The sequence below is a fragment of the Anomaloglossus baeobatrachus genome, chromosome 6 (assembly GCF_048569485.1).
Source record: "Anomaloglossus baeobatrachus isolate aAnoBae1 chromosome 6, aAnoBae1.hap1, whole genome shotgun sequence".
Taxonomy (NCBI): domain Eukaryota; kingdom Metazoa; phylum Chordata; class Amphibia; order Anura; family Aromobatidae; genus Anomaloglossus; species Anomaloglossus baeobatrachus.
The window spans coordinates 165650513-165672408 of NC_134358.1; the positions used below are offsets into that span (position 1 = coordinate 165650513).

General features: G+C 47.9%; 1 protein-coding gene across 1 annotated transcript in view; it reads left to right on the forward strand.

The window, feature by feature from the left end:
- Positions 1–21896, forward strand: part of ESCO1 (establishment of sister chromatid cohesion N-acetyltransferase 1) — a 108649-nt gene that overhangs the window by 50711 nt on the left and 36042 nt on the right. Inside the window, exons 6-7 of the mRNA XM_075314465.1 lie at positions 1846–1977; positions 19428–19517. Coding sequence (XP_075170580.1) covers positions 1846–1977; positions 19428–19517 — 222 coding nt within the window. The remainder of the gene's footprint in view (positions 1–1845; positions 1978–19427; positions 19518–21896) is intronic.

A 21896-nucleotide genomic window follows, 5' to 3' on the forward strand; every position in this document is an offset into this window, starting at 1 on the left:
TAAATGTTCAAATCACCACCCCCCCCTTTCGCCCCATTGAAAATTAAAGGGTTAAAGAAATAAAAAATGTACATACATTTGGTATTGCCGCATTCAGAAATCCTCGATCCATCAAAATATAAAATTAATCTGATCTGTATATGGCATAGCGGCAAAAAATTCCAAACGACAAAATTATGTTTTGCGGAAAATGCAATAACTGATCAAAACGTGGAATCTGCGCAAAAATGGTACCGTTAAAAAAACGTCAGCTCGAGATGCAAAAAATAAGCCGCCACTGAGCCATAGATCCCAAAAAATGAGAATCCTACCGGTCGCAGAAATGGCGCAAAATGGACGTCGCTTTTTTGGACAAGCTTCTGATGTTTTTTTTTAACCCCTTAGATAAAAGTAAACCTATACATGTTTGGTGTCTACGAACTCGCACCGACCTCAGGCATCATACCCATACATCAGTTTTACCATATAGTGAACACAGTGAATAAAATATCTTAAAAACAATAGTGCAATCGCACTTTTTTTTTTTAAGTTTTTCCGTATTTGGAATTTTGTTTGCTGTTTTCCAGTATACTATATGGTAAATATAATGGTTTCATTTAAAAGTACAGCTCGTCCCGCTAAAAACGAGCCCTCGCATGGCCATATTGACTGAAAAATAAAAACGTTACGTCTCTCAGAAGAATAGCGAAAAATAAAAACAAAGTGCAAAAACGGCCAGTCATGAAGGGGTTAATGAAATGATCACCGCACCATGCAAAAACAAGTCATCACACAGCTCCATGGAATTACCTTTCATCACGTAGAGATTTAGGCTATGTGCCCACATAGCTTTTTAGTGTTTCTTTTCTGTTCATAAAAAAGCATGTTTTGTCAGGCAAAACGCAGGTAAAAAAACCACATTTTTTTTATTGCGTTTGCGTGTTGTTTCCTGCTTTTTGCATTTTTTTTTTTTGGTGATCACGGGGATTCAGGCACTGTACCTGTACAATCGTCGCCAGGTCTCTGGCTGATGTTACAGCCGGGGACGGCTCTCTCTGCTTGGAGCGCTGCCTGCGCCGCTCCTGGCAGTTTAACTCCCTGAATGGTGCGATCACAGCATTCAGAAGGGAGGGAGAGGACCCGATCGTTGCCATAGCAACCCTGGGTCTTCACCATAACAATCCCAGGTTACTGAGCTACGGAGAGCCTCACAGACCATGCAGTATGCACGGTGGGTGAGGTGAAGTGCTGCGCTATAATCCACTGTAGTAATAAAGTATTGCAGGGGATTATAGAAACACAGAAAAAAACAAACAATGGACATGCTGCTTCATTTTTCAGCAACAAAATCTGCAAGGAAAAAAGAAGCAGCGTTTGCACAGCAAGTCAGGATTCTGTGTGAGGTCATACCCATGTGACAAGAAGGGGCGGGGCCTCAGATAGCAGACAAATGTTTCCTGGTATCAGCTTTGTTGGCTGAGGCCCTGCCTCTTTTGGTCCCATGGGTATGACCTCACACAGGTCCTCGATTGTATAATGTTTATGCTAATTCTAACAAGGGGAGGGGATAACTATGAATATATGATCTGCTCCAGTGCAACTGTCACTCAACAAGCAGCTCATTTTATAAAAATTTACTTTTTTGGATTTCAAAAGCTCTACATCGGAGCTGACCACTACAGGTATGTATAGAATCAGCCTGATAGTGCCAGTATAGCTCTGGCTTTAGCTTATATACGAAAATCCTGGTGATTGGTGCCCTTTAAAGAAAAGGTAAAACCCCCTGATAACTTACATTTACCTCAGACATGGAGAACATAATAGTAAAGCTCAATAATTGCTATTTTAATAATTTTTCCCCTTCAGGATGCCGGACAGAAACGTTTTGGTGTGATCACCTGCAATGTGTGCGGTATGCTGTACACGGCCTCCAATCCAGAAGATGAGACCCAGCACCTGCTCTTTCACAACCAGTTCATAAGTGCCGTAAAATATGTGGTAAGAAGATATTCTAGATTTCGTGAGCTCTAGAAAGGCACAAAAACACTTAGTAGAGATGGAGAGAAGATGGCAAACAGGTTAAATGGAGAGTGACAAATGTGGAGTTTTAACAGGGTACTAAAATGATTTATCCATGATTTGTAATTTGTACTAGAGATGAGCGAATACCGTAATATTCATATTCACTATACGCGTAACGAATACTTTGTAATATTCGTGTATTCGTTCCGAATAGTGAGTACAATGCAAGTCAGTGGGAAATGCGAGTAATTTTCTGCTGAACCCAACAGAGAGGTCCGGGGCCCTGACGAAAAGGCTGAAATGGATGGAAAAGTGATGAATCTGAATGAGGAGAGCCTGGAAAATATGCCTGCATGCATTTATGACTCGCATATGATTTTTGGGAATGAGGATGTCGCAGCATTACGCCACTTATTCTCTCTGTCCGGTTCATTGTCACCGATCACGGCGCGGCTGTCACACTGCTTTCACTGCCTCTCTTCTTCTTCCCTACCCACTCATTAGCCTCATCACATATTCACTGCACCTGCTCATTAGGCTCATACATATTCCCTCCTTCCCCCCCGCACATTGGTGGCCGTGATTGGTTGCAGTCAGACCTGCCCCCAACCCTGAATGACAGCTGTCTGACTGCAACCAATCACAACCGCCGGTGGGCTGGTCTATATTGTGCAGTAAAATAGATTAAATAAAAAAGTGCAGTCCCCCCAATTTTGATACCCAGCCAAGATAAAGCCTCACAGCTGAAGGCTGGAATTCTCAGGCTGGGGAGACCCACATTATTGGGAACCCCCCAGCCTGACAGCAGATGGCAGACTGTGATCACCGCTCACCTCAGCTTGTACTCACCTCAGTCCCCGGCAGCGCCTCCTGGCAGAGCTGTTTGCTCTGCAAAGAGATGCTGCTGAGACACCCCAGGCTGACAGCAGATGGCAGGCTGTGATCACCGCTTGCCACTTCATGTACTCACCTCGGTCAATCGGCAGCTCCTCCTGTCAGAGCTGTGTGCTCTGCCAGGAGCCTGAGAATACCAGCCTTCAGCTGTAAGGCTTTATCTTGGCTGGGTATCAAAATTGGGGGGGACTGCACTTCTTTTTTTTTTTTTTTTTTATTTATTGTATGATATAGACCCGCCCACTGGCGGTTGTGATTGGTTGCACTCAGACAGCTGTCACTCAGCGTGGGGGCAGATCTGACTGCAACCAATCACAGCCACTGGTGTGAGGGAAAGCAGTGAATATGTATGAGCCTAATGAGCTGGGGAAGTGAACATGTTATAAGGCTAATGAGTGAGTAGGGAAGAAGAGAGGCAGCAGGAGCAGTGTGACAGCCGCGCCGTGATCGGTGAGAATGAAGCGCTTGGAGAGAGAGGCTGGCAATGTAATGTGCACAAAATGCGGCGGACAACAAAGCACAGTAATGCCACAGCCAAGATAGCTGCGGCATTACTGTGATTGGTTAAGAAGCCCAGCATGTTTAGTGGCTGCAAATCAGGCGCCAAACATGCTGGGCGGGACATCCGAATATAGCAGGCGAGTACACCATTACTCGCTATATAACAAATAGCCTGAATACCGCACTATTCTGTGAATAGTTACGAATACATTTGCTCATCACTAATTTGCACCCAAAAATTATTTTCTCTCCTTACAGTATTTAGTATCCACATGTATGTTAAAGGAGCGCACTGCTTTCCAGTGTCCTGACTCTTCCATGAGGGACATTTCAGATTGAGCAGTATTGTCCTGCTGCTGAACTGAACTGTGACTGTCCGTGTAGCCTTTAGAACAAGCCGCTGTTATCTGTACTTTTCCATATAGTAATAACGGCGCCTTTGATCAAGCACTCAGCAGCTCTTGAGAAAAGTGAGTAGCGATTAATTACTGAGGCAATGGCTGAGGGCCCAGGGCTTTTGATAGGGACTGATAACTCCTGATCCAGACATATCTTATCAGGGTGAAGGTGGTGATTACTGCTGTCTAATGGGCTAGAGCGAGGTGATTGGGCTCTCCGGAGTTAAAAAAAAAAAAAAAAAAAAAAAAAGTCACCAGGTTTTTACCACCTAATCTGAGAGCAGCATAATGTAGGAGCAGAGATCACGATTCCAGCGATATGTAACTTACTGGGCTATTTAGTGTAATTTGGATAAAATCACTGTTTAGTCACCAGTAGATTATTATTAGAGGACTACTTGGCGTGCTGCAGGTAGTCCAGCATATTCATGAGCGCTGTATAACTGCTAGATCTGCAGCAGAAGAAACATTGATTTTTTTTTCATAATTGGCAGCAAACAGCTCAGTAAGTGACACATCGTTGGAATCGGGGTCTCTATCTCTACATTTCTTCAGCGCTCTATTGGGAGACCCAGACGATTGGGGTATAGCTACTGCCCTCTGGAGGCCACGCAAAGCACTACATTAAAAGTGCAAGGCCCCTCCCCCTCTGGCTATACCCCCCCCGTGGTATCACGGGTTCTCCAGTTTTAGCTTTGTGTGCGAAGGAGGTCAGACATTCCATGCATAGCTCCACAGATTTTAGTCAGCAGTAGCTGCTGACTATTTCGGATGGAAGAAAAGAGGACACATATAGTGTCCCCAGCATGCTCCCTTCTCACCCCTGGATGGTGTTGTAAGGTTGAGGTACCTATTGCTGGTACAGGGCTGGAGCCTGACATGCTGTTTTCCTTCCACATCCCCTGGTAGGGCTCTGTGGAAGTGGGATCCTGCCGGCCTCTCAGCTCTGATGCCGGGCTCCATCCACAGACCCATTAGAACCTGATGGATTCGGAGCAGGAGTACGATCAGGGACAGGCCCTGCATCATACAGGTACTCTGTGTCCCCGGCAGGCACAGACACACTCCGGGCTGGCTGGGTGTTGTAGTGCGCCGGGGACCGCAACGTGGAGTTGGTGTCCCTACAGATTACTGGGGGATTGTTTGTGTTTGGGAACGCAGCGCCGACCCCCTCTGGACCGGGCGGCGCTGCTGTGACTTGTGGTGCGCCGGGGATCCGCCGTCCGCGCTTTTACGGCGGCGGCGGTTATAAATTTAGTCCCCGGCTTTTTGGGCCTAGGACGCCGGCAGCTCCGTTTCGTTCCCGCCCCCACCCTGTCATTCAGGGTAGGGGAGAGACGCTGTTCGTTAGCAGCGACGAGGGCTGGAGCCTGATTTACATGCTCCAGCCCTCTCACTTGGCACAGAGGGAAGCAGGCTTCCCGCTCTTGGCCAGGAACGCCCAGGGCCCGCCCCCCTTCCTCTCTAGAGACGCCGGCAGCCATTACATGCATGCCTGGCTGGAGGAAGGACGCAAGGCTCTGGGAGACCTGGACTAGGGGCTATCTGGCGACCACACACCCGCTTTTTAAGCGGGCGGTAAGCGATTTTTCTGTGCTGGTCCCTCTAGTGCCTCACTGTGTGTCAGTGTACTGGGTACATATATATAGATATTGTATTTCTTGCACTGTGAGGTGCGCTTCTGGCTGCATATCCCAGATCGCTCTGTGGAAGCAGCAACATGTCATCCTCAAAACGCAAGGCGGCCAAGGCAAAAAGGGCTGTGTATACTGCGTGTGCTGCATGTGGGGCTAATCTACCAGCAGGCTCCGATGACCCCCATTGTGTGCAATGCTCCGACCCGGTGCTGCTTCGCCAGCCGGAGTCAGGAGAGGTAGTGACCCAGGCTGAGACGCTTGTAAGTTCTGCCCCGGTGACAGGGACGGACTTTGCAGTTTTTGCAGATAATATGTCTGTATCTATGGCAAAAATCCTTGAAACCTTGCAATCTATGCATGGGGCTCAGTCTCTGGGCACGGAGAGGCCTCTGTCCTCAGGTCCCCCTTACTTGGAATGTATCCAGCCCACAGGGGGGTCCCCGGCTTCACAGGCCGAGGATTATGACTCAGATGATGGCCCCAGCCACCCTAAGCGAGCTCGCTGGGAAAGACCCTCGACGTCTTCACACTGCTCAGGGTCTCAGCGCAATCAGTCTCCCTGTGATGTGTCGGATGAGAGTGATCAGGAATCCACTCCTGGAACCCCTCTCAACCTGGATACCCCGGATGGGGATGCCATGGTAAACGACCTTATCTCAGCCATCAATAGGCTGTTGGATATTTCTCCCCCAGCCCCTTCAGCAGAAGAGGCGGCTGCGGAGCAGGAAAAGTTTCGTTTCCTTTATCCCAAGCGTAAATTGAGTGCTTTGTTAGATCACTCTGACTTCAGAGAATCAATCCAGAAGCACGACGCTCACCCAGAAAGGCGTTTCTCTAAACGATCTAAAGATACGCGTTTCCCTTTCCCCCCTGAGGTGGTCAAGCGCTGGACACAGTGTCCAAAGGTAGACCCCCCGATTTCCAAACTTGCAGCTAGATCCATAGTTGCAGTGGAGGATGGCGCTTCACTTAAAGATGCCAATGACAGACAGATGGACCTTTGGTTAAAATCTGTCTATGAAGCTATCGGCGCGTCGTTTGCTCCGGCATTCGCAGCCGTATGGGCACTCCAGGCTATTTCAGCTGGCTTAGCAAAAGTGGATGCTATCATGCATCCAGCAGTGCCGCAAGTGGCGCACCTTACCACGCAGATGTCGGCGTTTGCGTCTTACGCTATCAATGCGGTCCTAGAATCTACCAGTCGCACCTCAATGGCGTCCGCCAATTCGGTAGTTTTGCGCAGAGCCTTGTGGTTAAAGGACTGGAAAGCAGATGCTGGTTCCAAAAAATGTTTAACCAGTTTGCCTTTGTCTAGAGATAGACTGTTTGGCGAGCCATTGGCTGACATCATTAAGCAGTCCAAGGGTAAAGACTCCTCTTTACCACAACCCAGAACATCCAAACCTCAGCAGAAAAAGTGGCAGCAGAGGTTTCAGTCCTTTCGAGGTTCGGGCAAGACACCGTTTACCTCGTCCAAAGGGACTCAGAGGACGCAAAGAAACTCAGATTCGTGGCGGACTCACACACGCCCCAAGAAAGCAAATGGAGGTACCGCTTCCAAAGCGGCTACCTCATGACTTCCAGCCCCCCCCCTCCGCATCGCCGGTCGGGGGCAGGCTCTCCCGCTTTTCCGGCATTTGGATGTCACAGGTCAAAGACCGGTGGGTGACGGACATTTTGTCTCGCGGGTACAGAATCGAGTTCAATTCTCGTCCTCCAGCTCGGTTCTACAGAACCTCCCCACGTCCAGACCGAGCAGATGCTCTGCTGCAGGCGGTGGGCTCCCTAAGAGCGGAAGGAGTGATTATCCCAGTCCCTCCTCAGGAACAAGGGCAAGGATTTTACTCCAATCTCTTTGTGGTTCCAAAAAAGGACGGCTCGTTCCGTCCTGTTCTGGACCTAAAACGGCTCAACAAACATGTGCACGCCAGGAGGTTCCGGATGGAAACCCTCCGCTCTGTCATTGCCTCAATGTCCAGAGGAGACTTCCTTGCCTCAATAGACATCAAAGATGCTTATCTCCACGTGCCAATTGCTACAGAACATCAACGTTTTCTACGTTTTGTGATAGGAGACGACCATTTTCAGTTCGTAGCTCTTCCATTTGGTCTGGCGACAGCCCCACGGGTCTTCACCAAGGTCATGGCGGCGGTGGTAGCAGTTTTGCATTCTCAGGGACACTCGGTGATCCCTTACCTAGACGACTTATTGGTCAAAGCTCCCTCTCAGGAGGCATGTCAGCACAGCCTGAATGCTACGCTGGAGACTCTACAGTCTTTCGGATGGATCATCAACTTTCCAAAGTCGATCCTATCACCGACTCAGTCACTAACGTATCTTGGCATGGAGTTTCATACTCTAGCAGCGATAGTGAAGCTTCCGCGGGACAAGCAGCGGTCACTACAGACAGGGGTGCAATCTCTTCTGCAGGGCCAGTTGCATCCCTTGCGGCGCCTCATGCATTTCCTAGGGAAGATGGTGGCAGCCATGGAAGCAGTTCCCTTTGCGCAGTTTCATCTGCGCCCACTTCAATGGGACATTCTCCGCCAATGGGACGGGAAGTCAACGTCCCTGGACAGGAAAGTCTCGCTTTCCCAGACGGCCAAAGACTCTCTACAATGGTGGCTCCTTCCCACCTCATTGTCTCAGGGAAGATCCTTCCTGCCCCCATCCTGGGCAGTAGTCACGACAGATGCGAGTCTGTCAGGGTGGGGAGCAGTATTTCTCCACCACAGGGCTCAGGGGACGTGGACTCCGCAGGAGTCCACCCTTCAGATCAATGTTCTGGAGATCAGAGCAGTGTATCTTGCTCTACTGGCCTTCCAACAGTGGCTGGAAGGAAAGCAGATCCGAATCCAATCGGACAACTCCACAGCGGTGGCATACATCAACCACCAAGGAGGGACGCGCAGTCGGCAAGCCTTCCAAGAAGTCCGGCGCATTCTAATGTGGGTGGAGGACAGAGCATCCACCATATCCGCGGTTCACATTCCAGGCGTAGAAAACTGGGAAGCAGACTTCCTCAGTCGCCAGGGCATGGACGCAGGGGAATGGTCCCTTCACCCGGACGTGTTTCAGGAAATCTGTCGCCGCTGGGGAGTGCCGGACGTCGATCTAATGGCGTCTCGGCACAACAACAAGGTCCCGGCATTCATGGCGAGGTCGCGCGATCAAAGAGCTCTGGCGGCAGACGCCTTGGTTCAAGATTGGTCGCAGTTTCAGCTCCCATACGTGTTTCCGCCTCTGGCGCTCTTGCCCAGAGTGCTACGCAAGATCAGATCCGAGTGCAGCCGCGTCATACTCGTCGCTCCAGACTGGCCGAGGAGGTCGTGGTATCCGGATCTGTGGCATCTCACGATCGGTCGACCGTGGTCACTGCCAGACCGACCAGACTTACTGTCCCAAGGGCCGTTTTTCCATCAGAATTCTGCGGCCCTGAACCTGACTGTGTGGCCATTGAGTCCTGGATCCTAGCATCTGCTGGATTATCTCAGGAGGTCGTTGCCACAATGAGACAAGCTAGAAAGTGGAATTCGGCTAAGATCTACCACAGAACGTGGAAGATTTTCTTGTCCTGGTGCTCTGCTCAGGGAGTGTCTCCCTGGCCATTTGCATTGCCCAAGTTTCTTTCCTTTCTGCAATCGGGGTTAGAAAAGGGCTTGTCGCTCAGCTCCCTTAAAGGGCAAGTTTCGGCACTATCCGTGTTTTTTCAGAAGCGTCTAGCACGTCTTCCTAAGGTGCGCACGTTCCTGCAGGGGGTCTGTCATATTGTGCCCCCGTACAAGCGACCGTTAGATCCATGGGATCTGAACAGGGTACTAGTTGCTCTCCAGAAGCCGCCCTTCGAGCCTCTGAAGGAAGTTTCCTTTTCTCGGCTGTCGCAGAAAGTGGCGTTTCTTGTTGCGATCACATCGCTTCGGCGAGTGTCTGAGCTGGCAGCTCTGTCATCTAAGGCTCCCTTCCTGGTGTTCCACCAGGACAAGGTTGTGCTGCGCCCCATTCCGGAGTTTCTTCCTAAGGTCGTATCCTCTTTTCATCTTAATCAGGATATTTCCTTGCCTTCTTTTTGCCCTCATCCGGTTCACCGGTATGAAAAGGCCTTACGTTTGCTAGATCTGGTGAGAGCACTCAGAATCTACATTTCCCGCACGGCGCCCATACGCCGTGCCGATGCACTTTTCGTCCTTGTCGCTGGTCCGCGCAAGGGGTTGCAGGCTTCTAAAGCCACCCTGGCTCGATGGATCAAAGAACCAATTCTAGAGGCCTACCGTTCTGCGGGGCTTCCGGTTCCTTCAGGGCTAAAAGCCCACTCCACCAGAGCCGTGGGTGCGTCCTGGGCATTACGCCACCAGGCTTCGGCTCAACAGGTGTGCCAGGCAGCTACCTGGTCCAGTCTGCACACTTTCACCAAGCATTATCAGGTGCATACCTATGCTTCGGCGGATGCCAGCTTAGGTAGAAGAGTCCTGCAGGCGGCAGTGACACCCCCGTAGGGGAGGGCTGTTTTGCAGCTCTAACATGAGGTATTTATTTACCCACCCAGGGACAGCTTTTGGACGTCCCAATCGTCTGGGTCTCCCAATAGAGCGCTGAAGAAGAAGGGAATTTTGTTACTTACCGTAAATTCCTTTTCTTCTAGCTCTTATTGGGAGACCCAGCACCCGCCCTGTTGTCCTTCGGGATGTTTTTTTGTTGTTTGCGGGTACACATGTTGTTCATGTTGAACGGTTTTTCAGTTCTCCGATGTTATTCGGAGTTAATTTGTTTAAACCAGTTATTGGCTTCCTCCTTCTTGCTTTGGCACTAAAACTGGAGAACCCGTGATACCACGGGGGGGGTATAGCCAGAGGGGGAGGGGCCTTGCACTTTTAATGTAGTGCTTTGTGTGGCCTCCAGAGGGCAGTAGCTATACCCCAATCGTCTGGGTCTCCCAATAAGAGCTAGAAGAAAAGGAATTTACGGTAAGTAACAAAATTCCCTTCTTTGCTGTTCTCAGATGGGGAGCAAAGACCTAGTGACAGATTCCCTTTAAAGGGACTGTATCGTCCTAAATTTTTTTTTTGTAGGCCAAATCAGCTAACAATATTATTCTAATCGTGTAACAACTATTTTCTTAATGTAATTCAACTTTTAAATATGTAAAATAAAACTTTTATATAAAAAATACTTATAATTGCCAGTAGGGGGAGCATCTTCCTGTGTACACATCAAAAAGCTATAGTAATCCTTAGTAGAATTACGATAGCTGCAAATTTGGGCAGTCACTAGATGACATGCCTATTGTCCTCCCCTTTTGGGTGTTATACTGCACCCAAAAGGGGAGGAGGTGTATTTCATAGTAATGTGTCGCCATTTTCTGGGTGACTGTATATGAATTGTGCAGCTCCACCTGGAAGTAAAGTGGAAACACATTTATATATATATTGCGGTCATCAGATCCTCCCGGTACCGCCACCGCTGCTTCAATCTCCCGTGCGGCCGCAGGCCCGCTCCCATGCGGGAGATGAAGCAGCTGCAAAATCAAAAGTGAACAGTAGGAAAAAAAAAATAATAAAAGACATACTCACCTGTCTGCAGACTCCCGGTGCCATGCCCGCTCCCAGCTCCTCTTCCGGTACCGCTGCTCAGGCTGTGTGCCGGCTCCAAGGCTCGTCTGATGGATGCAAGACCTGGCGGAGGATCACCTGATGCAGTCTCCTGACGCATCAGCTGATCGCAAGTCGCGCGGTGATGCTGGCTTTTTACCGCCCGGCTATCAGCTGATCCTGCCGTCAGACTATCAGCTGATTACCGGCAGCTCCTGCAGCGATCGGACAGGAGCCAGCACGTAAGTGTGTAGGGTTTTTTTTTTTTGTTTTTTTTTTTCACTGATGCATCAGCTGATTGTATAAAAGCAGTTTATACAATCAGCTGCTGTGTCATGTGATTCCGGCCCGTGAACCTGACACAACATCTGTTCGGTATGCCTTCCAGCAAACCGATCAGATGATATTGGACGGCGCAGGACCCTTGGCCCAGGATTACTGCGGAGGGGGGTTCTTTATTTCAATAAAGATCGAGTCACTAATTGTGTTGTGTTTTATTTCTAATAAAAATATTTTTCTGTGTGTTGTTTTTTTATTATTTTATCTTTACTAGAAATTCATGGTGGCTATGTCTAATATTGGCGTGACACCATGAATTTCGGGCTTAGGGCCAGCTGATAATATAAAGCTAGCCCTAACCCCATTATTACCCAGCAAGCCACCCGTCACCAGGGCTGTTGGAAGAGTTGGATACAGTGCCAGAAGATGGCGCTTCTATGAAAGCGCCATTTTCTGGGGTGGCTGCGGACTGCAATATGCAGCGGGGGTGCCCAGAAAGCTTGGGCACTCTGCACTGCATATTCCAATCCCCAGCTGCCTAGTTGTACCTGGCTGGACTCAAAAATTCGGCGAAGCCCACGTCATTTTTTTTTTTTTTTATTATTTTAATTATTTCATGAAAGTCATGAAATAATTAAAAAAAAAAGGGCTTCGCTATATATTTGGTTCACAACCGGGTACAAATTGGAAGCTGGGGGTGGGGGCAGCCCGTACCTGCCTGCTGTAACTGGCTAGCATACAAAAATATGGCGAAGCCCATGTCATTTTTTTGGGGTCAAAAAACTCCTGCATACAGTCCTGGATGGAGGATGCTGAGCCTTGTAGTTATGCAGCTGCTGTCTGCTCTACTGCATACACTATTGGATGAAGCATGCTGAGCCTTGTAGTTCTGCAGCTGTCAAAATCCGCATAGTGCACACAGCATTTTTTCTCCCATAGGTTTTGCTGGTGAATCACCTGCAGAGATGTTATGAACGTTTTTCAGCGAAACATGCAGCAAATCCGCAGGAAATCCGCGGCAAAAAACGGCAAGTGCGCACAGAGCCTTATACATATATACAGTGACTGTTACACATATATATACAGACTGCGGTCATCGCACCCACATATGTACACTGACTGTTACACATACAGTATACGCTGTATGGCACTCTATGGTGGCTCAGTAGTTGGCACTGTACGGTGGCTCAGTAGTTGGCACTGTATGGTGGCTCAGTAGTTGGCACTGTACGGTGGCTCAGTAGTTGGCACTGTACGGTGGCTCAGTAGTTGGCACTGTACGGTGGCTCAGTAGTTGGCACTGTACGGTGGCTCAGTAGTTGGCACTGTACGGTGGCTCAGTAGTTGGCACTGTACGGTGGCTCAGTAGTTGGCACTGTACGGTGGCTCAGTAGTTGGCACTGTACGGTGGCTCAGTAGTTGGCACTGTATGGTGGCTCAGTAGTTGGCACTGTATGGTGGCTCAGTAGTTGGCACTGTACGGTGGCTCAGTAGTTGGCACTGTACGGTGGCTCAGTAGTTGGCACTGTATGGTGGCTCAGTAGTTGGCACTGTACGGTGGCTCTGTATGGTGGCTCTGTAGTTGGCACTGTATGGTGGCTCAGTAGTTGGCACTGTACGGTGGCTCAGTAGTTGGCACTGTATGGTGGCTCAGTAGTTGGCACTGTACGGTGGCTCTGTATGGTGGCTCTGTAGTTGGCACTGTACGGTGGCTCAGTAGTTGGCACTGTATGGTGGCTCAGTAGTTGGCACTGTACGGTGGCTCTGTATGGTGGCTCTGTAGTTGGCACTGTATGGTGGCTCAGTAGTTAGCACTGTACGGTGGCTCAGTAGTTGGCACTGTACGGTGGCTCTGTATGGTGGCTCAGTAGTTAGCACTGTACGGTGGCTCTGTATGGTGGCTCAGTAGTTGGCACTGTACGGTGGCTCAGTAGTTGGCACTGTATGGCTCTGTATGGTTGCTTTGTAGTTGGCACTGTATGGTGGCTCAGTAGTTGGCACTGTACGGTGGCTCTGTATGGTGGCTCTGTAGTTGGCACTGTATGGTGGCTCAGTAGTTAGCACTGTACGGTGGCTCAGTAGTTGGCACTGTATGGTGGCTCTGTATGGTGGCTCAGTAGTTAGCACTGTACGGTGGCTCTGTACGGTGGCTCAGTAGTTGGCACTGTACGGTGGCTCAGTAGTTGGCACTGTATGGTGGCTCAGTAGTTGGCACTGTACGGTGGCTCTGTATGGTGGCTCTGTAGTTGGCACTGTATGGTGGCTCAGTAGTTGGCACTGTACGGTGGCTCAGTAGTTGGCACTGTATGGTGGCTCTGTAGTTAGCACTGTACGGTGGCTCAGTAGTTGGCACTGTATGGTGGCTCTGTATGGGGGCTCAGTAGTTAGCACTGTATGGTGGCTCTGTACGGTGGCTCAGTAGTTGGCACTGTACGGTGGCTCTGTATGGTGGCTCTGTATGGTGGCTCTGTATGGTGGCTCTGTATGGTGGCTCAGTAGTTAGCACTGTATGGTGGCTCAGTAGTTGGCACAGTATGGTGGCTCAGTAGTTGGAACTGTACGGTGGCTCAGTAGTTGGCACTGTATGGTGGCTCAGTAGTTGGCACTGTACGGTGGCTCAGTAGTTGGCTCTGTATGGTGGCTCTGTATGGTGGCTCTGTATGGTGGCTCTGTATGGTGGCTCTGTATGGTGGCTCAGTAGTTGGCACTGTATGGTGGCTCAGTATTTGGCATTGTATGGTGGCTCAGTAGTTGGCACTGTATGGTGGCTCAGTAGTTGGCACTGTACGGTGGCTCTGTATGGTGGCTCTGTACGGTGGCTCAGTAGTTAGCACTGTACGGTGGCTCAGTAGTTGGCACTGTATGGCTCTGTATGGTTGCTTTGTAGTTGGCACTGTATGGTGGCTCAGTAGTTGGCACTGTACGGTGGCTCTGTATGGTGGCTCTGTAGTTGGCACTGTATGGTGGCTCAGTAGTTGGCACTGTACGGTGGCTCTGTATGGTGGCTCTGTAGTTGGCACTGTATGGTGGCTCAGTAGGTGGCACTGTACGGTGGCTCTGTATGGTGGCTCTGTAGTTGGCACTGTATGGTGGCTCAGTAGTTGGCACTGTACGGTGGCTCTGTATGGTGGCTCTGTAGTTGGCACTGTATGGTGGCTCAGTAGTTGGCACTGTACGGTGGCTCTGTATGGTGGCTCTGTAGTTGGCACTGTATGGTGGCTCAGTAGTTGGCACTGTACGGTGGCTCTGTATGGTGGCTCTGTAGTTGGCACTGTATGGTGGCTCAGTAGTTGGCACTGTACGGTGGCTCTGTATGGTGGCTCTGTAGTTGGCACTGTATGGTGGCTCAGTAGTTAGCACTGTATGGTGGCTCAGTAGTTAGCACTGTACGGTGGCTCAGTAGTTGGCACTGTATGGTGGCTCTGTACGGTGGCTCAGTAGTTGGCACTGTACGGTGGCTCTGTAGTTGGCACTGTATGGTGGCTCTGTATGGTGGCTCTGTATGGTGGCTCTGTAGTTAGCACTGTATGGTGGCTCAGTAGTTGGCACAGTATGGTGGCTCAGTAGTTGGCACTGTACGGTGGCTCAGTAGTTGGCACTGTATGGTGGCTCTGTATGGTGGCTCAGTAGTTGGCACTGTATGGTGGCTCAGTAGTTGGCACAGTATGGTGGCTCAGTAGTTGGCACTGTACGGTGGCTCAGTAGTTGGCACTGTATGGTGGCTCTGTATGGTGGCTCAGTAGTTGGCACTGTATGGTGGCTCAGTAGTTGGCTCTGTATGGTGGCTCTGTATGGTGGCTCTGTATGGTGGCTCTGTAGTTGGCACTGTATGGTGGCTCAGTAGTTGGCACAGTATGGTGGCTCAGTAGTTGGCACTGTACGGTGGCTCAGTAGTTGGCACTGTACGGTGGCTCAGTAGTTGGCACTGTATGGTGGCTCAGTAGTTGGCACTGTATGGTGGCTCAGTAGTTGGCTCAGTAGTTGGCTCAGTAGTTGGCTCTGTATGGTGGCTCTGTATGGTGGCTCTGTATGGTGGCTCTGTATGGTGGCTCTGTACGGTGGCTCTGTAGTTGGCACTGTACGGTGGCTCTGTAGTTGGCACTGTACGGTGGCTCTGTAGTTGGCACTGTACGGTGGCTCTGTAGTTGGCACTGTACGGTGGCTCTGTAGTTGGCACTGTACGGTGGCTCAGTAGTTGGCACTGTACGGTGGCTCAGTAGTTGGCACTGTACGGTGGCTCAGTAGTTGGCACTGTACGGTGGCTCAGTAGTTGGCACTGTACGGTGGCTCAGTAGTTGGCACTGTACGGTGACTCAGTAGTTGGCACTGTACGGTGGCTCAGTAGTTGGCACTGTATGGTGGCTCTGTATGGTGGCTCTGTAGTTGGCACTGTAACACACAAACACACACACACACACACACACATAAACACACAAACGTGGACGGGGATAGCGGAGGGAGGGGCTTTCATTACAGACGGTAACGACAGGGGGCGGGGGCTGGTGAGAACAGAGGGAGGGGGTGTCATCGGTAACGGGGGGAGGGGAGGCGGCCAGGACTCACATCCCGGCGGTTGACAGGTGTAAAGTGGAGAAAAAAAGCATGGCTTGAATCTCCACAAAAATGGCGCTTGCTTTCCTCCGTCTGCTTTGATCTGGACAGCCCAGGGGGCGCGTCCAGGTCACAGCATACGCCCACTGTAACGTTACACATAGGGTCGGATAGCGACCACTATTCTCTATGCACAGGGGCTGCCATAAAGGAGTGTGTAACTGTTGTTACACACACAGCAAATCCAACATGGCCCCCCAGTGCATACAGTAAAATTAGAATAACAGAAAAAGTAAATAAGCTACGATTTTCATTTTGTATTAAAAATACTTGATTTCAGAATCACTATTTTTAATACAAAAAAGAAAAAACCACGATACAGTCCCTTTTAAGTGTCACATATCAGGCTTGAATGCAGTGGCTGCACATATTCAGCCACCATCTGGTGGTCAATCCTCTTGGCAACAAGCTATAAACAATGTAAGACAAAGGTGTCATAGCAGAGGAACGACAACAGATAGTTAGAAGTCAGTTGCAAATTTGTGTATTTTCATGCTAACTATTCAAATGTAACCTGAGAATACCACTTTAAGCTAATATTTTTTTTTTTTTATTTTAACCATTATAGTTGATGAGATAGGTAAACTGAGGAGAAAAATGATTGGATGCATTTGAGGGTCAGAACCGGTAGTGTGTATGTTTCCCCCATTAGGGAAAGTGATATACCGTAGTTAGGCTAAAAGATAACTTCATGTAATCACAGACAGACTTGATGTTGAGATCAGGGCATTGTGGGGGTCATATCATTGCACTGTAGATACTTCTTAATTACATTTGCTGCAGAATAAATTTGGAACCAAATGAATGCCTCATTGATGATATTGCATTTATCTCAGCATTGAGAACACCAAAAAATGGGCAATGTTGGAACAATTGACGGAGTGGTCAGCTAAGGAAACTTAGTGCAGCAGATAAAGGACACCTCATGCTTACTTCACTTTGAAATCAGAGGATGTCCAGCAGTGCCATCAGCTCAGAACTCGTAGAATCCAGTAGGATTCAGCTTCACCCATCTACTGTTCAGAAGTCTGGCTAGAAGTGATCTTCAAGGAAAAATTGCAACCAAAAGCCATACCTTTTAACATGGTAGCAAAGCAAAGTGACTATATGTCAAAACCTGGGTGGACAATAATTACATAGTGCCTTGGGCTGATGAGTCAAAAAGTGAAATATTTGACTGTCACAGAAGACAGTATGTTGCCGAGAGGCTGGTGAGCAGTAGTGTCTGCAGGCAATAGTGAAGCATGGTGGAGGCTCCTTGCAAGTTTGGGGCTGCATTTCTGGAAATGGGGTCAGGAATTTGGTAAAGAATAATATTCTCAACGCTGAGAAATATAGGCATATACTTATCCACCATGCCGTACCATTAGGGAAGCACCCGATCAGTTCCCAATTTATTCTGCAGCAGGTTTATGATCCCAAACATACAGCCAATCTCATTAATAACTATATTCAGTGTAAAGAAGAACCTGGAATCCTGGAAGTGATGATATGTCTGTGTGAGATTACAGGAAAAGACTAAAAAACACAGTCCTAAATCCACATATCTGTGGTTAGTTGTACAAGATGTTTGGAGCGATCTCCCTGTTAAGTTCCTTCACAAAGTGTGAGCAAGTGTGCCTAGAAGAATTAATGCTTTATTAAAGGCAAAGGGTGGTCACCCCAACTATACTCTACCCAAATACAGTGCCTTGTGAAAGTATTCGGCCCCCTTGAATTTTTAAACCTTTTCCCACATTTCAGGCTCCAAACATAAAGATACAAATTTTAATGTTATGGTGAAGAATCAACAACAAGTGGGACACAATTGTGAAGTTGAACGAAATGTATTGCTTATTTTACACTTTTGTAAAAAAGAATAAACTGAATATTGCGTTGTGCAATATTATTCGTCCCCTTTACTTTCAGTGCAGCAAACTCACTCCAGAAGTTCATTGAGGATCTCTGAATGATCCAATGTTGTCCTAAATGACTGATGATGATGATTACACACAGGTGGCTTATATTTAACTCTCTGTATAAATGCACCTGCTCTGTGATAGTCTCAGTGTTCTGTTTAAAGCCTAGAGAGCATCATGAAGACCAAGGAACACAACAGGCAGGTCCGTGATACTGTTGTGGAGAAGTTTAATGCCGGATTTGGTTACAAAAAGATTTCCAAAACTTTAAACATCCCAATGAGCACTGTGCAAGCAATCATATTGAAATGGAAGGCGTATCCTACCACTGCAAATCTACCAAGACCCGGCCGTCCCTCAAAAATTTCATCTCAAACAAGAAGCTGACTGATCAGAGATGCAGTCAAGAGGCCCATGATCACTCTGGATGAACTGCAGAGATCTACAGCTGAGGTCGTAGAGTCTGTCCATAGGACAACAATCAGTGGTAAAATGCACAAATCTGGCCTTTATGTAAGAGTGGCAAGGAGAAAGCTATTTATCAACGATATCCATAAAAAGTGTCATTTAAATTTTGCCACAAGCTACCGGGGAGACACACCAAACATGTGGAAGAAGGTGCTCTGGTCAGATGAAACCAAAATCAAACTATTTGGGCACAATGCCAGGTGATATATTTGGCGTAAAAGCAACACAGCTCATCACCCTGAATACACCATCCCCACTGTCAAACATGGTGGTGGCAGCATCATAGTTTGGGCCTGCTTTTCTTCAGCAGGGACAGGGAAGATGGTTAAAATTGATGGGAAGATGGATGGAGCCAAATACAGGACCATTCTTGAAGAAAACCTGTTGGAGTCTGCAAAAGACCTGAGACTGGGACGGAGATTTGTCTTCCAACAAGACAATGATCCAAAACATGAAGCAAAATCTACAAAGGAATGGTTCACAAATAAACGTATCCAGGTGTTAGAATGGCCAAGTCAAAGTCCAGACCTGAATCCAATCGAGAATCTGTGGAAAGAGCTGAAAACTGCTGTTCACAAACGCTCTCCATCCAACCTCACTCGCTCGAGCTATTTGCAAAGGAAGAATGAGCAAGAATTTCAGTCTCTCGATGTGCAAAACTGATAGAGACATACCCCAAGTGACTTGCAGCTGTAATCGCAGCAAAAGGTGGCGCTACAAAGTATTAACTTAAATGGGGCGAATAATATTGCACGACCCAATTTTCAGTTATTTTTTTTTTTTTTAAAAAGTTTAAAATAAGCAATAAATTTTGTTCAACTTCACAATTGTGTCCCACTTGTTGTTTCTTCACCATAAAATTAAAATGTTTATCTTTGTTGGAAGCCTGAAATGTGGGAAAAGGCTGAAAAATTCAAGGGAGCCAAATACTTTCTCAAGGCACTTGTATATCTACTACTCAAAAAAACAAAACTAGATCATCTGTAAATATATTCATGTGAAAATAGAAAAAGCTTTTCCTGTAGAAGTATTGAAAATGAACACACAAACTCTGACTACATTCTATCCTTGCAGTCTGTGATTGAATACTGAGAATAGTTATTCAGACCCTTTTCATCAGATATTAAACAAATCCTTTTTTTTCCCCCCTCTAAGGGATGGAAGAAGGAAAGGATCGTGGCTGAATACCCTGATGGCAAAATAATAATGGTGTTGCCAGATGATCCAAAGTACGCTCTTAAGAAGGTAAACAAGGTCTCACGTAAAAAAAACCCCTGAAAACTATAACTAAAAGATGGTCACAAGTTGAAGCCCCTAAGTGACCTAAAGAATGTAGGAAAAAAATGGTTGGGGAAAAAATATCTACAATAATCATCTCCAGTGATGGATTAGTAAAAACATTACAGGTGTCAGAAAAGATGGCACAAAAAGGGAAAAAAAATGTTTACCAAATTCAGAAAAAAATTAGATAAAAAAACAAAATGTATGCAAGTTTGGTTTTGCTGTAATCACATTGACCTGAATGATCATGCTTCTATATCAGGAAAAACAAATCCCAAAAACCAATGGTGGACTGCATTTTATTTTTTTCATCCTACTTTGAATACTCCTGTTTTTCAGTACACTTTATGATCAAATAAATGGTGTCATTAATACTACAAATCTTTATCAAAAGACAAGCCCCATGTGGTGGAGGGGGTGTGGTGTAGGGAATGTTATGACTCTTGGAAGAAGAGGAGAAAAAACAAGAGCACTAAAAAAAAATTAGAGAAATATATTAGTCACTAAATGGTTAAGTGGTTAAAAAAAACAAAAAACATTTGCCCACTATATAGACGTGCCCAGCACTCAACCACACTAATGGCAATATACATATAGTACATCCCATTGGTGTGCACAAAGCAAAAGGGGCTGGTACATAATATGTTTAAGTGGTCACTATAGTGCTAGCATTCTTATGGCCACCATGTACGACATTAAGGTGTCGGCATCTCTCTCCTATGCTCAATATCTCCCATGTGGTCACCAATCCGCTTACAAAACTCCCTCCTAGTCTTTCCCACATATTTGATACCACAGATGCTGGTTGCTTTGTAAATGATTCCCTGTGTTTGGCAGTTGATAAAGCCCTTGATGGTAAATACCGCCCTCCTGTGTCACATTCGACCTAAAGGTCTTGCTTGGTGAAATGGCCACACACTACAGTTACCGCATTTGTAGCAACCCATATCATCGGACTGTAGCCAGGTAATCTGTTTTGGTGCAGAGAAATGGCTATATACCAGCCTATCTTTATGTCACCTTCCTTTCCTGTAGGTAACTATGGGAATATACCCCTACTTTGGCACTCAGATCGTTGTCCATCATCAGGATTGACCAGTGTCTCTCCAGGATGGGTCGAGGGGGGTCAGGACCATTAGGGAAGGTAGTAATGAACCTGATCACCACATTCTTCGTCTCCTTGGGGATTTAGTTTCCTTGAAGGCTTCTCTGAGAATTTTATTGAAAACACCTTTTTAACATCAGCCTGTTCTTTTAAAAGATGTTATGTTGCATCATAAGGTACTAGCCCTTAGGTATCCCTCTTTTAAGAGGGCCTGGGTGGTTACTCTCCCACCTGAGAAGCAAATTGGTGGATGTAGGTTTCCTATAGGTGCAGCTCTAAAGTGTAAAGCTGGTGTCACACATAACGACGACGACAACGACGTCGCTGCTACGTCACCATTTTCTGTGACGTTGCAGCGACGTCCCGTCGCTGTCGCTGTGTGTGACATCCAGCAACGACCTGGCCCCTGCTGTGAGGTCGCCGGTCGTTGCTGAATGTCTAGCTTCATTTTTTGGTCGTCACTCTCCCGCTGTGACACACACATCGCTGTGTGTGACAGCGAGAGAGCGACGAAATGAAGCGATCAGGAGCCGGCACTGGCAGCTGCGGTAAGCTGTAACCAGCGTAAACATCGGGTAACCAAGGGAAGACCTTTCCCTGGTTACCCGATGTTTACGCTGGTTACCAGCCTCCGCTCTTGCTGCCAGCGCCGGCTCCTGCACTGTGACATGTGGCTGCAGTATGCATCGGGTAATTAACCCGATGCATACTGTAGCAAGGAGAGCAAGGAGCCAGCGCTAAGCAGTGCGCGCGGCTCCCTGCTCTCTGCACTGTGACATGTAGCTGCAGCACACATCGGGTTAATTAACCCGATGTGTGCTGCAGGAGAGCAAGGAGCCAGCGCTAAGCGCGGCTCCCTGCTCTCTGAACTGTGACATGTAGCTGCAGCACACATCGGGTTAATTAACCCGATGTGTGCTGCAGGAGAGCAAGGAGCCAGCGCTAAGCGCGGCTCCCTGCTCTCTGAACATGTAGCACAGCGACCTTATGATCGCTGCTTCTGCTGTGTTTGACAGCTAAGCAGCGATCATAACAGCGACTTACAAGGTCGCTGTTACGTCACCGAAAATGGTGACGTAACAGCGACGTCGTTGTCGCTGTCGTTTAGTGTGAACCCAGCTTTACCCTCCTCTGTTTTGGTGATTAAAATGTCAAGGAAGGGTAAGGTTCAGTACTCACCGGGGTTCTTTTTCTATGATTTATACTTCGTGAGATCCTGTGGTCATTTTGTGGATAAC